Below are 23,702 nucleotides of genomic sequence, written 5' to 3'. Positions count from 1 at the left end.
AAGCAGTGTTCTTATCAGATATTGTGGACCGATAACATATTTCCTTGTGTATTTACACATTTAAAGACATACAGATATCCCCATAATTCAATTATTCAGCATCTGTGAACACTATGTTTGACAAAAGAACAGGGATAGACTCATCTTGCCATGGCAGGTTGGCTTTTATTGAACTTCAGGCTCCACAGATGGTGCGGATGTTTTCAGTCAGTGTGCTTACACAGAGGACCTGCTGTCAAAGTGGGTCTGTTATCTGGTAGACACACACACGCAGACACACACACACACACACACACACATGTCCACACTGGTACACTTGTCAAAAGAGGCTGAAATGAGGAAATTAGGACGTGCAGGCAGGATAGCTTTAGTCATAAGGTTTTCCTGTTTCCAGCACACTGTGTTTCTTTATTGTTGTGCTACTTGGCTGTACCTCAGGACTAATTATCTTTTGTAATCAACTTAGCTCATGGAATCAGGTTTAATCTAAGGGGCACGCTCAAACCAAAAGAAACACAGGGCTGTTAGATCTAATAAACTAATGGAATTGACCCTTTGATCCACTCCTCTTTTCTGTCATCGTAGTTGTTGGGGAGATTTTCATCTCTTCTTTCCTTCCCTTTTAGTGATAATAGACCTTTTCACAGTGGGTGTTTTCCCGTGTCATAACAGGAAAAGCTCAGGTGTAATTGATAATGATGGGTTCACTCTGTTTACTGGAACGGTGCAAGTTCCCATCCCCTGCTGCTGGCTCACTGGGAAAATGATGAGTGAATTGATTGATTAAAAATAATAATGGAAGATCACACTTGGCTCTGAGAGATCAAGATTGTGAAAAATTGTATTCTTTCACTATTACCTGACATTTTCTCACCAAATGATTAATCAAGAAAATATTTGTGAGATATAGATAAAAAGGCCTGCAGAGCAGTTCCAGTTAGAGGAGACTAATTATTGATCACCAGCTGTATGCTTCAGCATTTTTCATATAATTACCAAAGAACGTTTTTTAAACTATATGAAATAGCCCACATTCTTTGCCAGTTGAACGGCATCCATGGCTATTACTCTACTTTGTACCATTTCTGTCACCATACCAACCACACACTGCTCTAATCCATGAATAATCCTCTTCCATTGCATTGGTGTAAACATGCACAATGCTTCAGTCTAGTCATTGCAGGGCAATGCATTAATGCCTCCTCCTCCTCCTCCCCCAAATTCCAGTCTGGCATAATCCATAACACAGTGGGAATAAAGTCCTGCTGACAAAAGAGACTGGGTGAGGGTGAAAGAAAGAGTCTGTGGTTATATTATCCAGCAATATGTATAGGCATTTTCTTCCAGTAACTTTCCAGTAAGATGTGATTCATACTGTATCACTGTCCAGACAGAAACACTCATATATAGACAGATATAACCCAACACACATACACAACTATACACTTCACAGAGGTCCTTTAATCCTCCTGATGAAGCGCTAGCTTCTACAATAATTTTGACAACTCTGTTAAATGTGTTACTGAGGTGAGCAAGCTCATACAGTCTAACAACTGACATCTGACTGTGAGCGAATGAATGAGTGAGTGGAAACTGGAACTATAATTAGAGATGGGCTGAGAAGGACAGGGAGTGGGATAGACGGATAGATCTGCCTAGCAACAGTGCAAACACCACCAGAGAGGAGAGGTGTGGGGGATGTGGGCAGAGAGAGCTGGATGGAGTGCAGACACACACACATTACATGTAGTTCTCTCCTTTTTTTTTTTTTTTTGAACACATGCATTATTTATTTCAGCAGGAATTAAGCATGCCCTCTTACAACATGTTCATGCTGAGGCATTTAAATTCCAGCAGTGAGTAAAGCCCCCATTATCTCAAAACAAGGGCAACTGCCCCTGACTGTTATCAGCTCTTTCAAAGCTGTTAACACTGATATGAAAAGTGGACAAGAGTAATGTGTTTTTTTAAACATGTACTAATAATTATCACCAATATTTTATTTCTTATAAAAATATACATTTCTTATAAGCACTGGACTGACTTGTAATACAATGGAACTGGAAAATTACAGTATGATTCACTATTAGTCACAGTTTTGTTATATGCCATGTTAAATTCAGATGTCTTCTGTCTCAGTTAAAATATCAGTGGCTTGTTTTGTTTGTGTGCTCTTGCACCACTTGGTTGTTCATTTTCAACTTGACAACAGTGCTCCCTAATTAGACAAAGGATGCTGAAGGCATAAGTACACAACATGGACCCGAATCCATCAGAGCATAGTGCCTGTTATTATGTTTTGCTGACAGAGTGCCAGTTGGGTGGTGTGTGTGCATCAAATTGTCATGATGAAACAAACGTGACATGATGTACTGTAGCCTGTCAAACAGCACCACAGTTGCTAGGTTGAGAGAAGGACATTGAAAGACTGTTGTAATCATAATAAGAGTTGTTACTTGCATCCCAGCTTTACCCCTACACGCTCAGCTAGCACAGTGGCATATTTTCTTTCATCCTTACACATTTCTCTCCACCCTACATCTCATTCTCTTTCTCCTCCTCCTGCTGCTACACTCATCTCGTGCCACTAACATACAGTCAGAGTCAAAACAAGGGCAATGGCTGCATAAGAAAAGCATACTTGTTTCTGGTGACTGGCTCTGCATGCATGCTCCTGGGGGCGATGATTTATGACCTGAAGAGAGGAAAGGGGACGTAGTCGCAGGAGCAGAAAGCACTCTGCTGGATTGAATGGTGTACTGGATGATCCTTTGGCAGGTCCATAAGAGCAGTGTCAGTGAAATATAACGGGAATGGTGCACTACCCGTCTACAGATTAGGCTCTCAGGAAAAACACAATAAGAAATGTCTGACAATGTTAAACTTTTTGTCCTCACAGGAATTTATCAAAGAAGTATCAACCCAAGAAGAACTCGCGAGAAGAGGAGGAGAGCAAGTAGGTCAAACTGTCCTGCATGAAAAATAAATTAAAAGAGTAGTTTGACAATTTGGGAAATATGCTTATTCGCGTTCTTGGCAGTTAAATGAGAAGATCGATACCACTTATCTGTCTGTTAAATATAACTGACGACTATTAGCTCAGCACAAAGACAAGAAACAGGGGAACAGCTGGCCTAGCCCTGTCTGCTGGTACCAAAACCTGCCTTCCAGCGCCTATGAAGCTTACTAGTTAACACATATTGTTTAATCAACACAAAAACCAGGGCTGGACCGGTGATTGTTGATCGGATAACAAAAGCAACAAATAATATGGAATCAACCCGGTAACTGTTTGAGGCTCCTGGACAGTTGCCTTCTTTGCCTAGTTGGTAATCTAGCCTCGGTGAAAATGACACTCCTTAACACAAAATTAATGTTTTTACACTTCAGTTTCTGAATAGATTAAACAAACAAGACTTTACTTGTTAATCACTGAGTGTGACCATGTATTTAATGGACATATACGAGAGTGTTTTTATTTTACTCCAGAAAGTTTTCCAAAATGTCAAACTGTTCCTTTAAGTTGTTTGTTTTGAATCTGTTCCAAACCAAATCCTAATATTATTATTGCCACCATTTCTGTCCTTTAACATCTTCTCCTGTGTCTCAACAGGTACACCTTCTGTCGAGCCTTCCTGACGACACTTAACGAGTTAAATGACTATGCAGGTCAACATGAGGTTATAGCGGAGAACTTAACGTCTCAAATCATCCTTGAGCTTTCACGCTACCTGCAGGACCTCAAGACCGAGAGAAAATCGGTGAGGCATCTTCTCCACTGAACATCACTCTTTCCATATGCAGTGTTTTCATCTAGTTATCTGAATTTTGTCTTACATCATCTTGTCATTCTCCCCATGCCAGTGTTTTAAATTACACATTATTTGAGACAGCAGTACATGGATTCTATAAAGGAAAGCAGACACACTGGCCTACAAGAAATTAAGTAGCCCATCCCCTTTACATACTCTATTCTCCATGAACTGAGGTCATCGCTGAGTAAATATAGATGCACCCAAAGGCTTGCCAGAAGTGCAGAACGTGACTGACTGAGTCCTTTTTATGGAACAAAGTTGTCTTCTCTCTATCATTACTGCCTTATTTCTCTTTTTTAAACCAACTTACAAAAAATTGGTGCACCACACACTATTCTTAAATGGTGAAGTCACTTCCTCTTCACCAGTATAAAGTGATTTGGAAGAGCAGTGGGCATGCAGTGCATAATTCATAGATAACAGTGGGGTGCCCATGAAGCCCATAGAGTTTTTGAAGAAGCAGAGAGAAGAGCTGCCCGGCTGGAAAAAAAGTATTTTCTGAAAAATCTGTTATGGACTCTTGTGTCACGGAAGTCCAGCTGAGGGAACTGGAGTGGAAAACCCAAACCAGAGAGTATATGTTCATGTGCACAGCTTGTGACATCAGTGTTGCTACATTTGCCACCCTATCTAAATACAGGAAGCCCTGGGTCACATCATTAGCGATCAGTGTTGGTTTTAATCTCAGTTTTAGTCGCAGCAAACAGAGAGGAAGGGAATTTCCAACGCTTCAGAAGGGGAATCATCCACCACACCAAGGCCTGTTTTGCTCTTTTGGCTTTGGTTTGGCCTGGCCTGGTTTGACTTGGGATAGCAGCAGTCCAGTGTCCAGATGTGGCTCTTGTGATAGAGGGTCATTGGACAGGCCCCGGCTTCCCTGAGGCTGCAGGATGTCACTCTGACACCTCTCTTCCTCTTCATTTCTCTGCACTGTTCCTCTTTTCCTCTTTTCCATATCTCAGTCTCTCTCCCCTCCACCCCTCTGTCCTTTCTATTATCTCCCCATAGTGTCTCCTTCACAACCTTTACACCCCATGTTTTCCTCAGTTCCCTCAGCATCTTTTATTGCAGCTGATATCATGAATAGCTCATCATGTGTCTTGTCTAAAGAAGCCTACAACAGTGCTTCTTCAGTGAGATGATGCAGGGGGCGGGGGGGGTTTCCTTTCATAGCATGACCCCATAACTTACAGTATATTTTACAAACAGAGGATTCTTTCATCTGAAGGCACTGAGCAAATAGTTTCTCAGTCATATTCAGAGTAGTGTTCTTGATGGATAAATGTAGCCCGTTTAGCTTTTATTTTTTCCAACGACACTCACGCGGCTTAAATGCACTCATGAATGATGGAGAATGAGACATGTTCATGTTGCTGAAAAGGCTGCTGAGAATAACAGCAACCCCAAGCTACAAAGAAAAAGACCATCATCAAAGTTTCTACCAAAAAAACACTCAGGGTTTCAGAGCAAGTCTGTCCATGACGCTTAGAGAAGGTATTAGTGATATTTTGAAAGGTGATTGTAAAGCAATCATGCCTAATGACTCCCCAAGCTTCTTGTTGTTTTTTTCTCTGGTTTCATTCACATGAATTTTTAAGCACCACTCAGTGTTCTTTCTGTTGTAGCCTTTTGATTTGTGCCTGTGTCAGACACAGCTATGCAGGCAAACCCAGACAGTAGGATTAGAGGAGGGTCAGGGCCTCCTGGGTTTGTACAGAGCTTATTGGACAGGTAAAGTCCGCACTACAAACCCAGAAGGAGAACAAAACAATAATACCTCATTAGTTTTCTCGGGTGGGGTTTTGTAACTCTCCCCACCTCCCTCTGCTGTTTCCCTGAGTGAGCCTCTCACTAAGCTCAGCTTGGGGTGGCACAGGAGGTGAGGCCAAGAATGTTGTCTTAAAGGATTTTATTTCAGAGCAGATATACTTGTTTTTACAAAAGTGGAACCTGGTTTTACAGGAGAATCTGTTGATTAATGTGTTACGCAAACATATTTATCAATCATGTAGATTTATGAAAATATACAGTATCATGACCTCAACAAGATGCCTTCTCATTTGCCACGCATTGCTTGTTAGTACTTAATAGTATAATAGGTAAGGATGAAGAGCAGGCAGGGTTAATATGGGATGAAGAGCCTAAGTCTCAGTGGACTGAGATTGTGCTGAGGAATCATAATAAGGTGTTAGGTCAGCATGCTGCTGCCCAGGAGGACTGATAAAGACCCTTAAACACTCTTCAAGACCTCCCAAGACTGCACATTTACTGTAACACAAGTGTCACAATACTATGTTTATTGTACATGTTAGTGGAGCAGTCCAGCACAGCACGTAATTATATCTTTTAGTGTTGTGGGGAGTTCTAGCTGTCTTATCCTGCTGTGATGTGACATGTTCAACCAGCTGGAAAATATGGGGGGGAAAAGAATGCAGATTATTCAGCTGCCAAGGCCAGGAAAATAAGCACTGCATTTATAGAAAAGTCAGCTGAAAACCATAATGCACTATAAAACATCTTTAGGTGGGTTTGGCAGAGAGTGCCCTCCTCATTTATCTCTGAGAGGCAGAGGAGAGAGAGATGCAGGCACAGTGTAAGAACAATGTGTCTCTCTGGAGTGACCTCGCATGCCTTCTTGTGTGTTGAGTGGAAAGATAAATAGGAAGCTGAGAAGGGAGAATTGATCGTGGGATCTTGCCACAGTTGCTCAAATGCACATGTCAATCCAAAGAAAATGACTCAAATATGAATAACCTCTGCAGTATCACTCTGTTTGAACTGCTGCCTAATGCTTTAAACATGAGGAGAAAAGTCTCAGTGTAGCTCAGTGCTTTATTCGTCTCTCTAGTCTCTAGATCTTGTATGAGTTGTGGCTATTTCTAGTACCTCATGATTATATTTGTCTTGACAGCTGCACAGGGCTGCAGGTACACATTTCTATGAACCAAGTCATGTCAATGAATGACTAACAGATCAGTTTGAGGTTGTGCGTGTGCATAGAGGTGTACATGTTCACCCTTTCACACAAGAAAACTCTGAAGTCTAAACGCAAGTTTTTGTTCCGCTCTTTATTTTTCAGGCAGCAGAGGATGTTTGTTTCTTTCACCTCATGTTTTTGTTTTGCTCGGGGGCGTATTGTATTTGCGGAGCAGTCAGCTTGTGAGCCACACGGGGTGTACGAATGTCACAATCAGCCCCACCGGAGCATGTCTGTCCTACCTCTGCTCAGTGTGGTACAAGGATGACATTGGAAAGTAGCAAGGCAGATAAGGTAGACTGTTTGTCAGAACAAGAGTCTACAAAATCATTGTTTACTGTTCTGGTCGTTCATTCTTACATCCCTTAGCTCTCCTTCAAGGGTGGTACCTGGAGCATAGCAGTGCATAGCTACAGAGGCTAGCTTGAGGAATTCCTTTGTCTACAAATACGTGGTCATAGCACAGAGTAGCAGGCCTGCTTCAAATTATTTAGTAAATATTAAATCTGCTGTCTCTGATCTAATGTGTTTGGATGGATAATGATCATATTTTCCAGTCCCACTTTTATTACAGTTAATAAATTGAAGAAGTTAAAGTGTGGAGTATGGGTCAAGAATTTGTTAGTGTGTTAAGTCCAGATTTCCCTGTCTGTCCCTCTCTCTATATATATCTATCTCACCATCTTTTAAATGCCTGGGCAACTGAGAGTGGCAGCTTCAGGTCAGTGACCTGTTGAAGTACCCCAGATGTCCTTGACGGTGCCAGCAGTCACATGCTGTTAACTGAGAGGGATGAGTAAGAGAAAGATGTGCCTGCTCTTTCTTGTGCCGAGCCAAGTGTATCTCTGCGGCCTGTATACCTGCATCCCAGATGGCTGATGGCTCTTTTTGTGGTGTTTGAAAGCGAATGAACTCAGTTTGGTTCAGTTGAGGCAAACGCAACGCGGTCGGCACATCCTCATCCTTCAGCAGAATCTCCTGAATCTGATGGAGGTGTTTGGGGAAGAGTGTCACCGTAGTTTGTTTATCTTCATGGTGATGGAAGATTTGTTGATGCAGACGGCACTGAGACGTTGGATATATTTCAGAAATGTTGTTATGGAGACAAATATTTGGCTGAAAGAATGCTTCACAGTAACAATGATATCACCCAGTCTGATGCTGTGTGTTGTGATAAAAGGCTTTGTTATATCTTCACTCCATCTTACCATCATCAAGTGAGATATTTCTAAAGTTCATCATTGAAAAGATTGCTGTTATCTAACAGGAATTTGAAGGTGAAGGTCTTAACAGCAGTTAAAAAACAAAACACTTGATTATTCTTTGATTTGACAGGACTCCACCTGCTCCACAATGTCCCGTTTTCTGTTTGACATCAAATACTTCCTCTGAAACACTGGAGCACTTCCTTATTTTGCTCAGCTTCCCTCGAAACTTTGGGAAATGAGAAGTGTGACTACATGAGGTAAACCAGGGTACATTCTCACTAACTGCTGTCATGTCCAGTGCTATTCAGGTGAGATTAACCTTTAGGCCTCCTGCATCAGTCTTAATTTCACATCTCTTGTTTGTGCGTTTGAGCTAATACGCTGAATACTGAGGACTTCCTTGTGCCGTCCAAGCTCTGAAATTCCAGAGAAGTACAAGCAACAGCTTTCTGTTCTTTATAATGGTCTGGGTCCGTTATTGAATGGCAGCATCGATATTCAGCTCAGCTACTGACCCAGGCTTCCGCCGGCTGCGTAACCAGGGGATACCTCATTAATAGTCAAGTCCCTGTGTCATTTTCATTTTAACGTAATTCTTTTTGGACTTTTAGCAGATTAACGTGACCACAGGCGATGGAGGGATTATTTGCATGTTTTATAAGTAATCACGATCTAATTTAAAAACAGCAGAGGTTTAGAATCAGTGGTCTGTGTTTCCACTTCCAGGGGTTCTGCTGTGATCCACACAGAGAGCTGCAGAGAGATACGCTCTGCCTCCAGGCCAAGTCCTCTGGTCTCCTGGAGTGAGCTAGGCCAAGTGAAGCCTTTTACAAAAACACACAGTGTATGCGCTTTGTGAGTTTAGATCAGCAGCTGCCGCCTAGCCTTGTCCAATATGCCACATTTGGCATATCTCAGAATCCAGTGAGGCCTGTCTGTCTCCCCCTAGATTACAATATCTGACTGCTCATACACGTCCATATTCTATCTTGTGGTATGTTCACTGTAGCGTCTTGTTTCATGTACAACCATCTTGTTTTTATCAGTTACCCATTCTGTGTTCCTTATTCTACCTTCCTACTTTTTCATCTAACAGTTGTAACTGTCTTGTTGCAAATATTTTCCATTCCTCTGGTCATTCATACACTGTACTGCAGTGTAGTGCAAATGAAGATGTGTGTTAATCTTGAGGCAGGCACATACTGTAACACTGGCCTATCCACAGTCAGAACATCTGTGTTTATGACAATGCTGACATGTGATATTAAGCAGTCTAATGTTATTGCATTTACTCTCTTAGTTTAGAGTGTACAGCTAGGCTGATCAAATGTCATGTTATAAACCAAAGTACTGAAAATTTGACCTGGTGAAGGCTCTAGAGGAAAAGTCAGGGGATCACCAGTGGTTGTTGGGACATTTCACTCAAAACCACAAACATCAACCTCACTGTGGCTCCAGAGAAATAGCTAGGGAATCCCCTACATTGCCATTGTCAAAAGACCCATGCTGCTAGCATGGCTGAAAACTTATTCTGTGGGCCGCATTAGAGAGATGCTTGAGTAGTTTCTTTTAACATGTTTTTAAAATGAAAAGTGGATCATTAGCTTTTGGACAGAATGCATTGTGTGCTTTTATGTATGTATACTTGCATGTTATTTATTTACTTATTTTATGTGTTTGCTGTCATTGACTGTCATATTGTCCCCTGGGGACATTAAATATTTACTCTACATTTATCTTCCAGTCCTTTTCTGTTTAAATATTCCTTGTATAGGAATTGCACAGATTTCATTCTTGTTACTTGTACTGAGTTCAAGAAGCCACTTAATGTGCCTTGAATGTATGCACGAGGAGGCTGAAAGTATAGAGGGCTGTTTTTTAACAACACAATCTTTGCCATTGGCACAGTACCCTTTAGAGGACATGTGACTTTGCAGCTTCATAAAACAACATCTGTTCTGTGTCTGTTACTGGTCCCTTGGTTGTCATTGTGACTTGATCAACAGTATATTATTAAACTGGAATTTCTACTTGTATTTTGTAAGTTAAAATTGTAACACTGTTTCTCTAGAGTTTTAAAACACACAGTATTAATGCACCTGTGTTGACCTGCTGAGATATGAGCTGGTTGCTCTTTAATCAAATAGACTTAAAGCCATCTGCTCGAGCTTGTACAAATCTCTGGGAGTTAAGCTTGTGGGTTATGTGGTCATAATTTTTAATGTAGTCACTGTATAGTATCTATTTGAATTTGCCCTACTTTCTCAGTTCACCTCAATACTTTCCTGTCACAGTGTGAGTAATATTCATAGTGTTTAATGGTGTGGTTGAGACTCCCATTTCCACTGCTTCTAATTTATTATCCTGACTATGTCAAGGTCAGGTTCACCTGCTTTGAAATCCCCTAAGCTTGTGAACAGTATGATAATATTTCTTTTTTTCCCCTAACTCATTGTCCAACTCTTTTTACAGCACTTCCATGATGGGCGTAAGGCACAGCAGCACATTGAGAGCTCGTGGAAACAGCTGGAAGCGGTAAGTGTGTTAATGTGCAGTGTGCAGTACCACAGTGGTCCACACATAGCAGCTGCCATTGGCCACAGTTGCTACAGTTACACAATATCAAGACAAAATTAGAATATAATATGACTTACCTCTGCAGTTCATTAAAGCTGCTAAGTGTAACTTAATTTCTAGTGTAATTATTTCAAACATAAACATTATTGTATGAATAACAGGTTAATTAATTTGGAGTATATCAACATTATTAGCTGGAGAAATGTTTATTTTCTGCACCAAATTAAGCTCTGTTGACAGACAGCTGTTACAGCATGTAATATCAAACGCTGTTCAATATCTGTTCAATCTAAATCAATAGATAAACCTCCTATTTTGAGAAATTCTTTAAAAAAGTATGTAGACACAAAGTATTTAGAAGTAATGTAACGGCACAACAAGGATTGCAGTTTGATAGCATTTTATTAAATCAGATTAAATCAAATCTGCTTATTGAATCCAAATCCTTTATCAAATATAACTGGGTTTAGCTTTCATCATTTGCAAGTAACTAGAGATGTACAGAGGCTGGCTTGCAGGGAGCACATTAACTTGACAGTAGTGTAATGTTTCACTCCATCATCATGGAAGTAATGCTAGTAAGTCAGCTAAAGATGATGTAATCTGTGGCTAGTGACATATTATTTTAACCAGTGAAAGTGATGGTCAGAGCTGGCTAAAAATGTTACCTGAATGTTATCTGCATTGCTATTTGGCATTTAAAAAGAAGGAAAAGAGATAAAAGGTTTATATGTGATATCCAGCTTTGTTAGCTCTGATCAGAACCCAACTTTAGTCCTGACATACAATATAGTATACTGTACCTAGCTTTCAGAGGCAACACCATACACAGACCACAGTAATTACATTTTAGATGTGCACTTTCAGTTGCCATAGGTATTCATCACCATTCAGACATCAAATACATCTGAAATACCTTAAGAACAAAAGAATAAAACACTATATAGGACTGTGAAGAGATGGTCTGTTGACCTTACTCGCTCAAGGCTTTTTCATCCAGTCATCAACACCTTTACAATCAGTCAACAACATCAATGCCACATGATACAAAAGCACTTGTTACACAGAAATTCAGGGTGGAACTGTGTGACTGTAAAAGACATTTTCATCAGAAACTGAGGGAGCACATAAAGGATGTGGCAAACTGTCTGTAACTAAAAAAAGCAAACAGGGAGAGAGACCCATGTACAGGGCTCTGAGGGACCTCATATTCTGTCTTCAACAAAAACCTCTAGCAATGTTCCAATTCTTTCCCTCAAAATAGGACACAGGGCAGACTTTATAACTATAGGATGAATAGAAGCTCTTACATTAAGATGAAATTATACAACATAGATAAGGTTATAGTAAAGCTACAACTAACATTTAATGAATGTGTATTGCATAATATGTGTCAACTGTTGCCTGGTTGGCTGACAATGCTGAGAATGTATCAAGATAAGGACTTTAACTTAGCTAATTAACACAAAATACTGCCTGAGGTAAATGTAGATAAGAAGAAGACCCTGAGACCATTACCTCAGACACTGACGCACTGAAGTATCGCTAAATATCAGCTGTGTGTGTTTTAATCGTCAGTTGTAGACCAATTTTTTGGGATATTGTTTAATGTTACCGCATGCTGTAGTATGTTCAAAAAACTAGGTAAGAGCAGATCCAGGAGTGTCCTCTATATTTGTTTTAGTGGAGGAGCTAAAAGAGAGATTGCACAGAACACCACTCCTTATCTCCGCCTGGCCCCTTTGACGGGGGAGAGAAAGAGTGTGAGAGAGATGCATAACTTGCCTTGTCCTCCTCAAACTTCTCTGTGCGTTCAATGATCCCATTGTGTGTGTGTGCGAGGCAGATAGGCATAGTTCAGAGTGCACGCTGGCCCAACAAACACTGATTGTTCGGTTTGAGGGGTCGAAAGAGGGTTGGATGAATGCTTGTTTTTCTGTACACAAATGACCACTATGAACATTTGTTTAATCTGCAGGCTGCAGACTTTGACAAGACCCCAAGGCCGTGTCAGTGACATAAACTAACCTCTGTCGCACACAATGCTGGCCCTTAAATGTATATGACGTATATGTGCATGTTATGACATCCATTACTATGCTTATTAAAAGGTCAAGTCATATGCTGTTTCCTGCAACAGCTCATAGTGGGATTTTACCGATGCAACGTCTCATCACATTAAATTTTGTTTTCTGTGTTCTCAGTGTAAAAGACGGTTTGAGAGGGACTGTAAAGAGGCAGACAGAGCACAGCAATACTTTGAGAAGATGGATGCTGACATTAACGTGACTAAGGCTGATGTGGAAAAGGTATGTGTCATCTGCACTTCTGTGCAGCAGCCACCAATCACACAAGCTTGTCCAATACCCTCCATGCTTAAAGAGCACAGCTTCCCTGTTGATTGCTCACTGTCCCACCTAGCACCCTCCCCTTAGCACTCACCCCCCACCCCACCCCACCCCACCCACCCCACCCCACCCCTCCTCCTTTCCATGCAACAAGCCCTGATTCCTCATTCCACTGAGTTCAAAGACAGCAAAGATTGAGTGACCATGTGTTTGATGCCAGAGACTGTGTGTAAAAGCTGGCATTGTCTCAGCAGCACAGTGATCTGCTGCTAAACAAAGCTGATAACAACACTGAGTCCTCATTATCACTGTACTGCAGCCACCAAACACTCTGCTGTGCTGTATGGGCCCTAGCAACAGAGAGGACTGTGTGTGCTAGTGTGTGTTTGTGTGACTTTATATGGTTATAGATGATATATTTTAGTTGGCTCTCTTTTTCCCAGTGAAGAATTTAAATGTGTCCTTTGGTGTTTTTTTGATTATATGTCCCCTTCAATAAATCAACACATGCAGTGATCATCCAGTTCTTAGGACTTGTAGACCAGAGCCCCCTGGGCCTGTAGCTGATGTCATTTCCTGTTGTCATAACCAATTAAATGAGCCCTCAAAATCTCAGCCTTTAACCCACACAGCTCCCACGCCCGCAAGGCATCATGGGTCAGCAGCGCGTGCTCCTGCTGCTTCATCAGCTGTTGGAGCAGAGCTCAGGCTCAGAGTTGACACAGTTCAGACCCGATTATTATGCAAATATAGGCTGGAATAAAGAGCCTTTCTGCACTCTGGACATACAGCCAAAGAGCTACAATAGGCTTAGGCTAACACTGAACTCAACTGGAAAGACCCGGCACAGCAGCTCAAAAAAAAAAGTCTAGAAACAAGAGTTGTGTTGTCTCTGATTACAGTTATTCCATTTATTGAAGCATGAAAGACTCATACATTACACAGAGTTCTGTAAACGGAAGAGAGACAACTCTGTATCTTTTTGCTCTTATTGTGTTAGTTTCACTGTTTGTGTAGAGTGATCATGTAAACAACTCTTTAATATGCTGGATGCATTACTCAGTTCTAAAAGATCATACTGGTGTTTTTCCTTGTGTTAACACCAAAATTTGCATTTAATCACCCTTTTCTATTAACTTTTAGTTTCTGTTCATGCCACACTGAAATTCAATCTTAGGGTCAGTCCCTGTCGAGACATCAAACATTTTATTTCACCATTGTTGCCACTCTGACCACTGGTTATAATAATTCTGCACCTACTTCCTTTGTTGCTGAGGTTTGGAAAGAACAAACTCAGAGATAAGCGTTTTAAATGGTTTATGCAACACTTAAGTTTATTTGGAAAGCTTTAGTTCACAAATCTCTAGAGACTATGGATGAAAAATACCACAATTTTCCTCTAAGGTTTGATTTTCTTTTCAATATCTCACTCAGATTTATCCTAGAGCAAGCTGAGTTTTTCTAAAAATGTAACTTATCTGAAAAATAAAGGCGACAAAGTACCAGATATTAGCCTTCTCATTTGTTATTCCTTTCTGTGTGGGTGTTTTGACCAACCACAGCTCTCTTTTTCACCTACTCACATTTCCATTGTACAGAAATGAAGAACTTAGAATAGACTGAATTGAAGACTGAATCTCCTCATATCAGTCACTGTGGAAGATGATTGGCTTTTCATCCCACACAGTTTTACGTGTGTTTTTCTAACAGGTGCTTTTTTGGTTTTGTGACGATTCTAGAAAAAATGTGCAGGTGTATGAAAAAGTGTGTGTGCAAGTGTTTTATTTTTATGTATCTCAGTGTTGTGTGTCTACTCCATCTGCTTTTGCTCAGTAGCTTATAGAGTATATACTGTAGATACAATGCTGCCATATATCATGTTTAGATATAAGCAAAGTGCACTGATATTTTTTTTAAAGTTAAGTCTCAGTGTGTTTTTTTCTTTGCAGAGGCATATTCTTCTTGTTACTTAGAGAGCCTCTCAGTATTTTATCACCAGAAGGGATGAAATGTCACAACCTCAGACTAGTTTGTGTTTTAGTTACAGTTAAAGCCTTGGGGTGTAAATAGGTCTGGGACAGACAGAAAGGATGCATGGTGGGAGAAGAAAATAAGAGCACAAACAGAGATTATGTTTGTAGGCATAGTTGTGTGTGGATTTGTATCTGTGTACATTGGTATTCTGCAGCTAAGGACCAACTTGGGATTTAATAAGTTACTAATAAAGAAATTATATAACTTAACTTCCTCAACAAAGTAACTTGTCACTAACAATAAAGAAGAAACTGCTAATATTTAACACAGATACATTTTGACAAGCTAAGTTCCTGGAGTTGCTTTTGTCTGTAATGTGATGTCTCTCTCTAATGCAAAAGAGCTGCTGTTTGTCGAGCTGAGGTATTGTGGTTTTCTCCCCAGCTGGCACAAACCTCTAACTGTTCCCTCTTCTCCTCTGGCAAACGAAATCCCTCAATTTGGGGTTTGGATTCATAGCCCAAACATCCACAAAGCCTGTTCCAGTTCTTTGAGGGACCCCCGGCCCTGACACACTCACTCACAGACCTCCCTGTCGTGGTGATCCTCAGTCATAAGGCATTAGAAAAATTACACAGTTTCCTCCTCTCCACGTCTGTTCTGCATTTTCTAAAAGCATAAGACAGCGGTTTACAATACCAGCACTTTAGCGGTTATTGTGTGTGCTTACCATGACACCAGCTTCCCCTTTTGACTGATGACAGGCCTGGTGGTCCAGGAAGTGCATCTATGGCAACTTCTTGTTTAGCTGGAAACGGCTAACAAACCTTTTTTTGTTTGTGTGTGTATGTGTGTGTGTGTGTGTTTGTATATTTATTTTATGCCATGCCTTGAAGCGAAGTTCCCACAAGGTAGGTGCGGCGGACAGACAGTCTGTTATATCTGTGGGAACACACACTCGTCTCGACTCGTGTCTCAGTACACACGCACACACACACACACTCACATAGACTCTGACCCACAGCCTCAACCAGATCACTGTTAACACGCCCTGTCCTGTCTGACCATGATCAGTGGCTTGCCTCACTGTTTTCTGCTGAGCACTTTGTCACCCCGAGGTTTATATGTGTGATGTAAGAGAAATGAAATGAGAGAAATGATGAATATGTTGCGTAAGGTGTCAGCTTTCATACCAACTTTCATTCAAAATTTCTCTTTGTTCTTCATTCTCAGTTATATGTAGATAGATAGATAGATAGATGACTCAATAGAAATGCATGTTTAGATGCACACATGCGTATATGCACAGAGGTGTGAGTAACAGCAAAACAGGTAATTTCCAGAAAATGACAACAGGATGTGATGTGGCTGCAGACACAGCAGCTTGTTTCGAGGTTTCCTTATCCGGCAGGTTACCATGGCGATGTTGTTTACCCTTGTCATTTTGCAACACATTCAGAACACTTTGCATGCACCTACACCAGCTCAGCACTCGTCCATAAATGCATGCTCACAGGCCTGCACGTAGACTTTAAACAGCTGGACTTTCACATGTGCTTTTTAGCTTTTCCTCTGGATTCCTTTTTTTTTTTTTTTTTGGTAGGCTGCGACTATCATTTTCCACCAAGGTATTATCTGTCACCCCTCATGTGCTGGACATAATGTACCTTTTGTGTCAGACGAGCACCTCGGCTCTGATGTCCTCCTTTTCCTCTATTATGTCATCTATTACTTACCCATATGTGTGTGAGTGCGAGTGTGAGAGACTTAACTCTTGCCTCAGATCAGTGGAAGTCCTCAGATGAAGTCCTTTAAATGTTTCCCTCAGGACTATGGCAGATCAGGGTTATGTTCCCTCCATTGCCCCATGCAGCTATATGGCTGCAGTGTAGTGTTTTGTTTTGGTCATCTGCATCCAGCAGACCAAATGCTGATTGCAATCACAGGTTCACAAGGTGACTCTTTGTTATAGACAAACCAATGAAACCACTATTTATGAGTGGACAGGCCACAGCTCTAATGGAAAGAGGAAACAGATATGAGTACTTAGCTGCACGAGCACACACACACAACATACACACATGCCCCACATGCTGTCTAGCTGAGATAATCTCATCTCCATCTGCTTGCCGTGGATCTGTAATAGGCTGCTCCCGCTGCGTTTCTGACTGCCTGCCTTCCCTTCCTTAGACTGAACTAGCTTAAAATAATCAACATTATCGACAGAAGAGATAGGCTAGACTGGACGGGCAATCAAAATCCAAATCCCTCCATTCTTCAGCCACTGCAGGCAGCTGTTGTCTCCCTTTTTGTGTGTTTGCTCTGGCCTACATATAGTCTAATGCCTAAGGCTGTTGCTGCTTCCCGACTTGGATTTGCACCTGTGACCGAGCATCCACAACCTCAATGTTTATGTCTGTACATGAGCATGCTTGAACACTCATATGCACAAATGTGTCAACTCGTGTAGGTTTTTATGCTCTGGCTATGTGTGTGTATGTGTGTGTGTGTAACTCATATGTCTGTGTTAATCAGGGGGACACTGAGGTACCGTGAGTAGAGTGTGTTTGTGATGTGCATGTTTGTGTGTTTTCTTTTCCTCAGGCACGACAGCAAGCTCAGATGAGGCACCAGATGGCCGCTGACAGTAAGGGCGAATACTCCTCCTACTTGCAAAAGTTCAACCAGGAGCAGAATGATCATTACTTTACAATTATCCCCACCATATTCCAGGTAAATACAACAACACTGCAACATATAATATTTTTCTTTTTTAGTTTGCCTTTACCCAGACATTTCTGTGAAAAATGTGAGTGCTGTAGTAATGTAACTGAGAAGTGCCAACTGATTAAAAAGTGGGCCAGAATGCATTCATGTGCAGTCATTAGTTAGCTTGTGAATTCAGTGCTGTTTGCTGGCCACCAACCCCCACTCCCCTCTGGGTCGACAACTAAAAATACATTTTCAACATGTGGGAAACACTCAGGGTAAAAAGCCATCATTACAAAGAGTGCAGCTATTTGTTTTGTTGTGAGTTTGAGATACAGAAAGTAGGTTTTTCTTGTGCAGTGAAACATTTAGAGATGGAAAGTGCATAAGAGATTTACCAGATGGTGCATCACATCTTTGATGCTCAATATCAAACTACAGCTCTTTTAGTCAGTTTTATTCCAAGCTCAGAGTATCATTTTCAAAGCAAGCCCTACTGACTCATGCCTCATTCTTTGGCACTATGCTAGTAAAGTTTTATGTATGAATGTGCCTGCATTTTTATGTAGAAACTTCAAGACATGGAGGAGAGAAGAATTGAGAGGATAGGACTGTGCATGAAGACGTTTGCAGACGTAGACCGCCAAGTGCTGCCCATCGTGGGGAAATGTTTAGATGGCATGACGAAAGCTGCCGAGTCCATCGAGCCCAAGACTGTGAGTATACAGAATGTGATATATGTGCACACACACACACACACACATACACACACACACACTCACACACGCCACCATGTGGGACACATTACTCACTCAGCCATGCTGTCAGTCACAACCCACACAACGATTAGACTTTCACTTAAGCAACAAGTGTGCTGGTGGGTTGATACTCTTGAGGGGGCTTTTTAAAAATAAAAACAACCCACCTGTGAACGACGAAGTGCTGTGGGAGGACCGTGTCTTAGCTGAGAGAATAGCTGAACAAAATGATTCAATTTATGTGTTGACCTTTCTTTTATAGTAAGAAAATCAATGAGCTGTGAGCACACACTGTATTTCCCCCATGAATAATTCTTAGGGGTTTGTGTTGCCTAAAATTACACACCGTAGTCCCCCTTAAAGGGACATTCCACTGATATTCAGTTAACTTGTGTTTACTATTCAGCCTGTCAAAACAATTGCATAATGTCCTCTGTGGTTCTGAGAAGAGATTCCCAAAGACTGAGGAAAATAGCAATGATGATGTAATAATCTCACTTTTGGCTTGAGACCTCCTGAAGAAGCCCATATTACAAACTGGAGGTGTGGGGTTTGAATGACAGTGTAATGAAAGATGCTGCAGACATACATCATAGGAATATAGGATCCAACGTTTTTGAAACTCACACCCATACTATGGACAAAAAGGCAGAATCTGGAAGTACAGTACTATATCTCTGGATTGCCCCCTAAGTTTCATATGACTTAATCAGTGAAAACACATACAGCCAGCTTCCTCAAAGGTGCTTCCCCTTTAGTGCCTGTCAATGAGCTCATAGCTGCAAGAACTGGGGTTTTCACCCTCAAATGATGCTAAAGATCTGAGGAAAATAGTTGAGAGTAAGGAGTGTTGACTTGAGGCGTATGCATTTCATATAGGTTGTGTTGGCCCTCTTCCAAAGGACTTTTACTGATATACTCCTGATACACACACACACACACACACACACACACAAGGATACACAGGGCAGCACTGCTAAGTGTGGTTTGCTGCAGTCCATTAAATTTGAAGGAATAGTTATTTTGGGAAATATGCTCATTCACTCTCTGGCTGAGAGTTAAATGTGAAGATTGATACCACTCTCTGCAATGTCTACTGTACATATGAAGTTACTGAGAGCAGCTGATTAACTTAGCTTAGTATAAAGATTGGAAACTGGGGAAACCGCTCACCTGGTTCTGTTCAGTGGCCACAAAATCTGTCTACCAGCACAGTTTTTAACACATTGTACCTTGTTTGTTCAATCCATAACAAAACTGAAGTGTAAAACAATTCTAGCCAGGCTAGCTGTTTCCAGTCTTTATGCTAAGTTCAGCTAACAGACTGCTGACTGTAGCATTGTACTTAATCAACATCTGTGGGAATGGTATCAATTTTCTCATCCAACTTTCTGCCAGAAAGTTAATATAGGTATTTGGACCTCCTCCTGTAGGTTAAACGTGCTGATGAGAGCCTTTCTATTTTTCGAAGCTAATATGCAGTTGTTGGCTTAAGCCCTGTCCCATGGCTGATACTCAAAAGGAAGACCAAATTCGCCTACGTTAAAGAGAAAATGAGCAGTGTGATATATTGAGATGTCACATGTTGGCTGCCTGCCGCATGACAAAAAACAAGACTATCCCCAGGGGATTGCATAGTACGTGTATGTGTATATCTAAGTGTGTGCATGGCCCAGCTCCAGGGAGATGACTCCAGCCTGTGACTGTCTGCGGCAGTAAACAACAGCGGGGGAATAACATATCACATGCTCCTTTCTTCTTTCTATCTCTCTTCCTCTGTCTCTCACTCTTCCCTCATGTATATAGTGCACAACAGCAGCTCTGTGACCCCTGATCCTAACTCCAACCAGACCCTCTGGCCTTATCAGTGCAGATACTGCAGGTCGATGCACGCTGCACTTGATTAATGTGTCTCTTCCTGTGTCTGTCGAGCCTGGCTGTGTCCCCGACCTCAGCGTTTTGTCATAACTCCTGGCTGACAGATTTAGGTCCTTTTCTCTTTCTTCTGTAGCCCACAAACTGAATAACATTGGTCCCTCTCCCTCTCTTTTCATGACACACTCACAAACTGTTATCAGGCTGAAACTGCTCTAAACAGCAGAATCACCAGGTCACTATTGTGTTTCATCTTATCACCAGAGCTGCTGATTAGCTGGACAATCTGAACAAAAAGGAAATCCTCCTACATTGCTTGCATTTAAAAAAAAAAAGTTTGAAAAAGATTGTTATGATATTTAAAAGGTCGACAAAAATGTATCAAGAATAAGGCTGTTGCTGATTGCTGTGACCACTGTCTGCCCCACCAGGACTCAAAGCAGGTGGTGGAGTCCTATAAGTCTGGGTTCGAGCCCCCGGGAGATGTGGAATTCGAGGACTACGGTCAGGCCATGAAGAGGGCGGCGTCTGAAACCAGCCTGTCCAACACCAGAGAGGGCAAAGAGAAGCCCCCTGGCAAGACCAAGCCCAAACTGTGGCCTTTCATTAAGAATAAGAACAAGGTAACACATGAATGCACGCTTAACAAAGAGTCACATTTACATTCGAACATACAGCCTCACTGCTTGTAGAAAATTTGGTTTTGCACATTAAGCCGTCACATTACTCTTTGGGGAGATTTTTATGGGGTGGGGTTGAAGGATGTTCAAGGTTAAATGACTTCACGGTGTCTTGTGATACAGTGGCTATAGAAATATATGTGTTCAATGTCACATTTCCAGTATCTGTTACATTGCTAGCACTGGTTATGCATTTAATTTAGCTTCATTTTATGTAGATTCTTTGACTTCTGTTAAGCTCAAGAACTTTGTTGCTAGTTCTCCGTTAGTACTGCCATTTTTGTTGTTATTATTTGCCACCCGATTCCTCTTCCCCGGCAATCACCCTCACCGATTTTGGAGCCTGCCCTTCTGTAACTCAAACTAATGCATCTCTACCTTCAACCTGTGGATGGACTCATCTGGCAGACATTAACTCGATCTAAAGTAACAATTCTCCCTCCACCGTCTTTCCATTGATTGGTGATCGGCCTCGAGTAGCCTCCTTCAGTTTCCTGCTTCTGAACAGCAAAACTGATCTCTTGACTGTCTTATGGGCTGGTGGCACTGTTGGTATTGAATCAGATCAGAGCATGAGTGAGTAATTGGGTGCGTGTGTCTGTGTGTGTGGAAGAGGAAGGCTGGAAGCAAGTGTGTGCAATGCTAGATGAGAAACCCCAGCGTATTGCCTGTATGGGAACAGAGAATGGTGTTTAATTTATTCACTGTGTGTATTTCCAAACATATTCTTATTCAGAACAGTATCTTTCTATTAGTGTTTGGGAGCAAAGACATTCATACACAGAGGTATATATGCTGCACATTCACACACCGGCATGCAAGCATAACAGAAACAGAAACACAAATAAAACATAAACTGGTATTTCAGTATAAAAGCACCATTATTTCCTCAAAGAACCAGGGGTTTTTAGGGATTTTCCAGTCTCTGCTTTGTAAAGAAGGGTTTCTGAATCACTTGCCCATGCATGCGCACTGTGTGGTATCTTAGAACTCGTCACTGCTTCACTCTCTAACTCCTAAACTGGTCGATGAATTATGCAGTCAAATCTTTTAGGACAGCAATAAGCAATTAAATTTCTCTGATGATGACCTCAAATTCAGCTGCTGGTATCCTTGGGGATGCGGTGAATTTCTCGTCCTAGCTGGCATGTGATGAGGTCGGGAAGGGAAAAAAGGGAAAAAGAATTTCTAAAATGGAAGCTTGCATGCGCTTTGACTGAGACTCTTTGCTGTCTGCTTTGTCGCAGCCGCTTGCTTTAATACATTTTACGCTTCCTACTCACTCTGGTTGTTTTCTTCTTTTTAACTGTTTTTATGTTTTATGTGTTTGACATTTTTCCTCCACAACATAACTACTGATACACTAGGTTTGACGTTCCTTTGGTTGTCCTTTACGTTCTGTTTGGGTTTTCTGTTGTGTGTTTATTTTTTAATATTTGTAGGAGGCTTATTTATTTCGTTTTGTGTTCCCTCCTCCTTTTCCTCCTTTGTCTTTTTTCGTTGGATTCTCGCCCCCTTCTTCTTCTTCTTCTTCTTCCATGTTTTTCCTCCTCCTCTTCTTCCTCTCCGTCACGGCTCCCTCTCTTACTGGTAGCTTATGTCCCTGTTAACATCCCCCCACCAGCCCCCACCTGCCCCCCCAGCCTCATCCCCACCCTCACCCTCTGCTGTTCCCAACGACCCCCAGTCTCCCAAGCAGCACAAGGAGCCCCTCTCCCACCGCCTCAACGACTTCATGGCCTCCAAACCCAAAATGCACTGCCTCCGGAGCCTGAGGCGAGGGGTAAGTGTGTGTGTCCAGCAAGCTTTGTGCATGTGTGTGTGTGTGTATCTGTACACCTGTATCTGAGCTCTGTACCTGCTACACTGTATGGGTGAAGTAATACAAGGATTGAATGTTGGTGTCGTAGCAGGTAATTGAACACTGCATTATGAGTAAGAGAATCTATCTATATGTGGGCAATGTGACCGCAGTCAGAAAATAGTGCTCACATTGACCCATTACTGCTTTCATTCTCACATTTTGCTGCTCAGAGCTGCCTTCAAAATTGATGCTATTATTACAAACGACCAAAATGCTAACGCACCTTCACTCATACAGTGCTCAGGCTTTTTGCTTCTCTAGCATGCTTTCGTAGCGCATAACTATGAATCCATGGTACTTGTCTGACTTACCAGCAGTGTTTCCATGTTGTCCCGTCATTCTTCATATTAACTGTGCTCACAATGACAGTCCCTCTCACCCATCTTCCCCCTCTGGACAGAAATTAGCAAGACGCCTGAGCGGTCCTGGCAGTAGCATGGAGACTGCAGTTGCTCCCTGCGCACTTCTCTGCAGTCTGTGCTGGAGGCAGATTTTTATTTTTTGTTGTTGTTGTTGTTGTTGTTTTTGTTTTTTTTGCAAGTGATATAAAGAAAAGAATATAAAGAAGAGGATTTGATATCACAATTTGAATTGAGGCAAGGGTTGTGGATATGGCAGCAGGCTGACAGAGTCACTTCTCTGTGCAGTGAGGCCAGCAGGGTAATTTTAGGCTTCCTGGCGAGTGGCTTTATCAGCACCAGCTCAGGGTCCTGGTGGGTATCATCACCAGTTCCCATTCTAATCGAGTCGCTGGGCAGGGGCAGGTCATAGCAAGCCTTTCCGTTATCCACTTCACCCTCCAGCTGTCCCTGACCTCAGGAATGGGCGGTAACTCACGTGTTCCTTCCGGGCCCCACAAATATAGCTTTTGTTTACGCTCATATTTTGAAAGGGTAGCAGTTGCCTCAAAGTAAAAA

At 41.7% G+C, this 23,702-nt stretch overlaps 1 protein-coding gene across 17 annotated transcripts in view; it reads left to right on the top strand.

Annotated features, from left to right (window-relative positions):
- Positions 1-23,702, top strand: part of LOC108898806 (formin-binding protein 1) — a 58,438-nt gene that overhangs the window by 19,821 nt on the left and 14,915 nt on the right. For 8 of the 17 annotated variants that reach the window (XM_051072975.1, XM_051072976.1, XM_051072974.1 and 5 more), the window contains exons 3-10: positions 2,900-2,956; positions 3,614-3,761; positions 10,473-10,535; positions 12,782-12,886; positions 17,504-17,632; positions 18,178-18,324; positions 20,673-20,864; positions 22,516-22,704. In XM_051072975.1, coding sequence (XP_050928932.1) covers positions 2,900-2,956; positions 3,614-3,761; positions 10,473-10,535; positions 12,782-12,886; positions 17,504-17,632; positions 18,178-18,324; positions 20,673-20,864; positions 22,516-22,704 — 1,030 coding nt within the window. The remainder of the gene's footprint in view (positions 1-2,899; positions 2,957-3,613; positions 3,762-10,472; positions 10,536-12,781; positions 12,887-17,503; positions 17,633-18,177; positions 18,325-20,672; positions 20,865-22,515; positions 22,705-23,702) is intronic. The other 9 variants (XM_051072986.1, XM_051072987.1, XM_051072988.1 and 6 more) reach the window with 3 other exon arrangements.

This window comes from Lates calcarifer, linkage group LG9 (genome assembly GCF_001640805.2).
Source record: "Lates calcarifer isolate ASB-BC8 linkage group LG9, TLL_Latcal_v3, whole genome shotgun sequence".
NCBI lineage: Eukaryota > Metazoa > Chordata > Actinopteri > Centropomidae > Lates > Lates calcarifer.
This window is presented reverse-complemented; position numbering and strand designations above follow the sequence as displayed.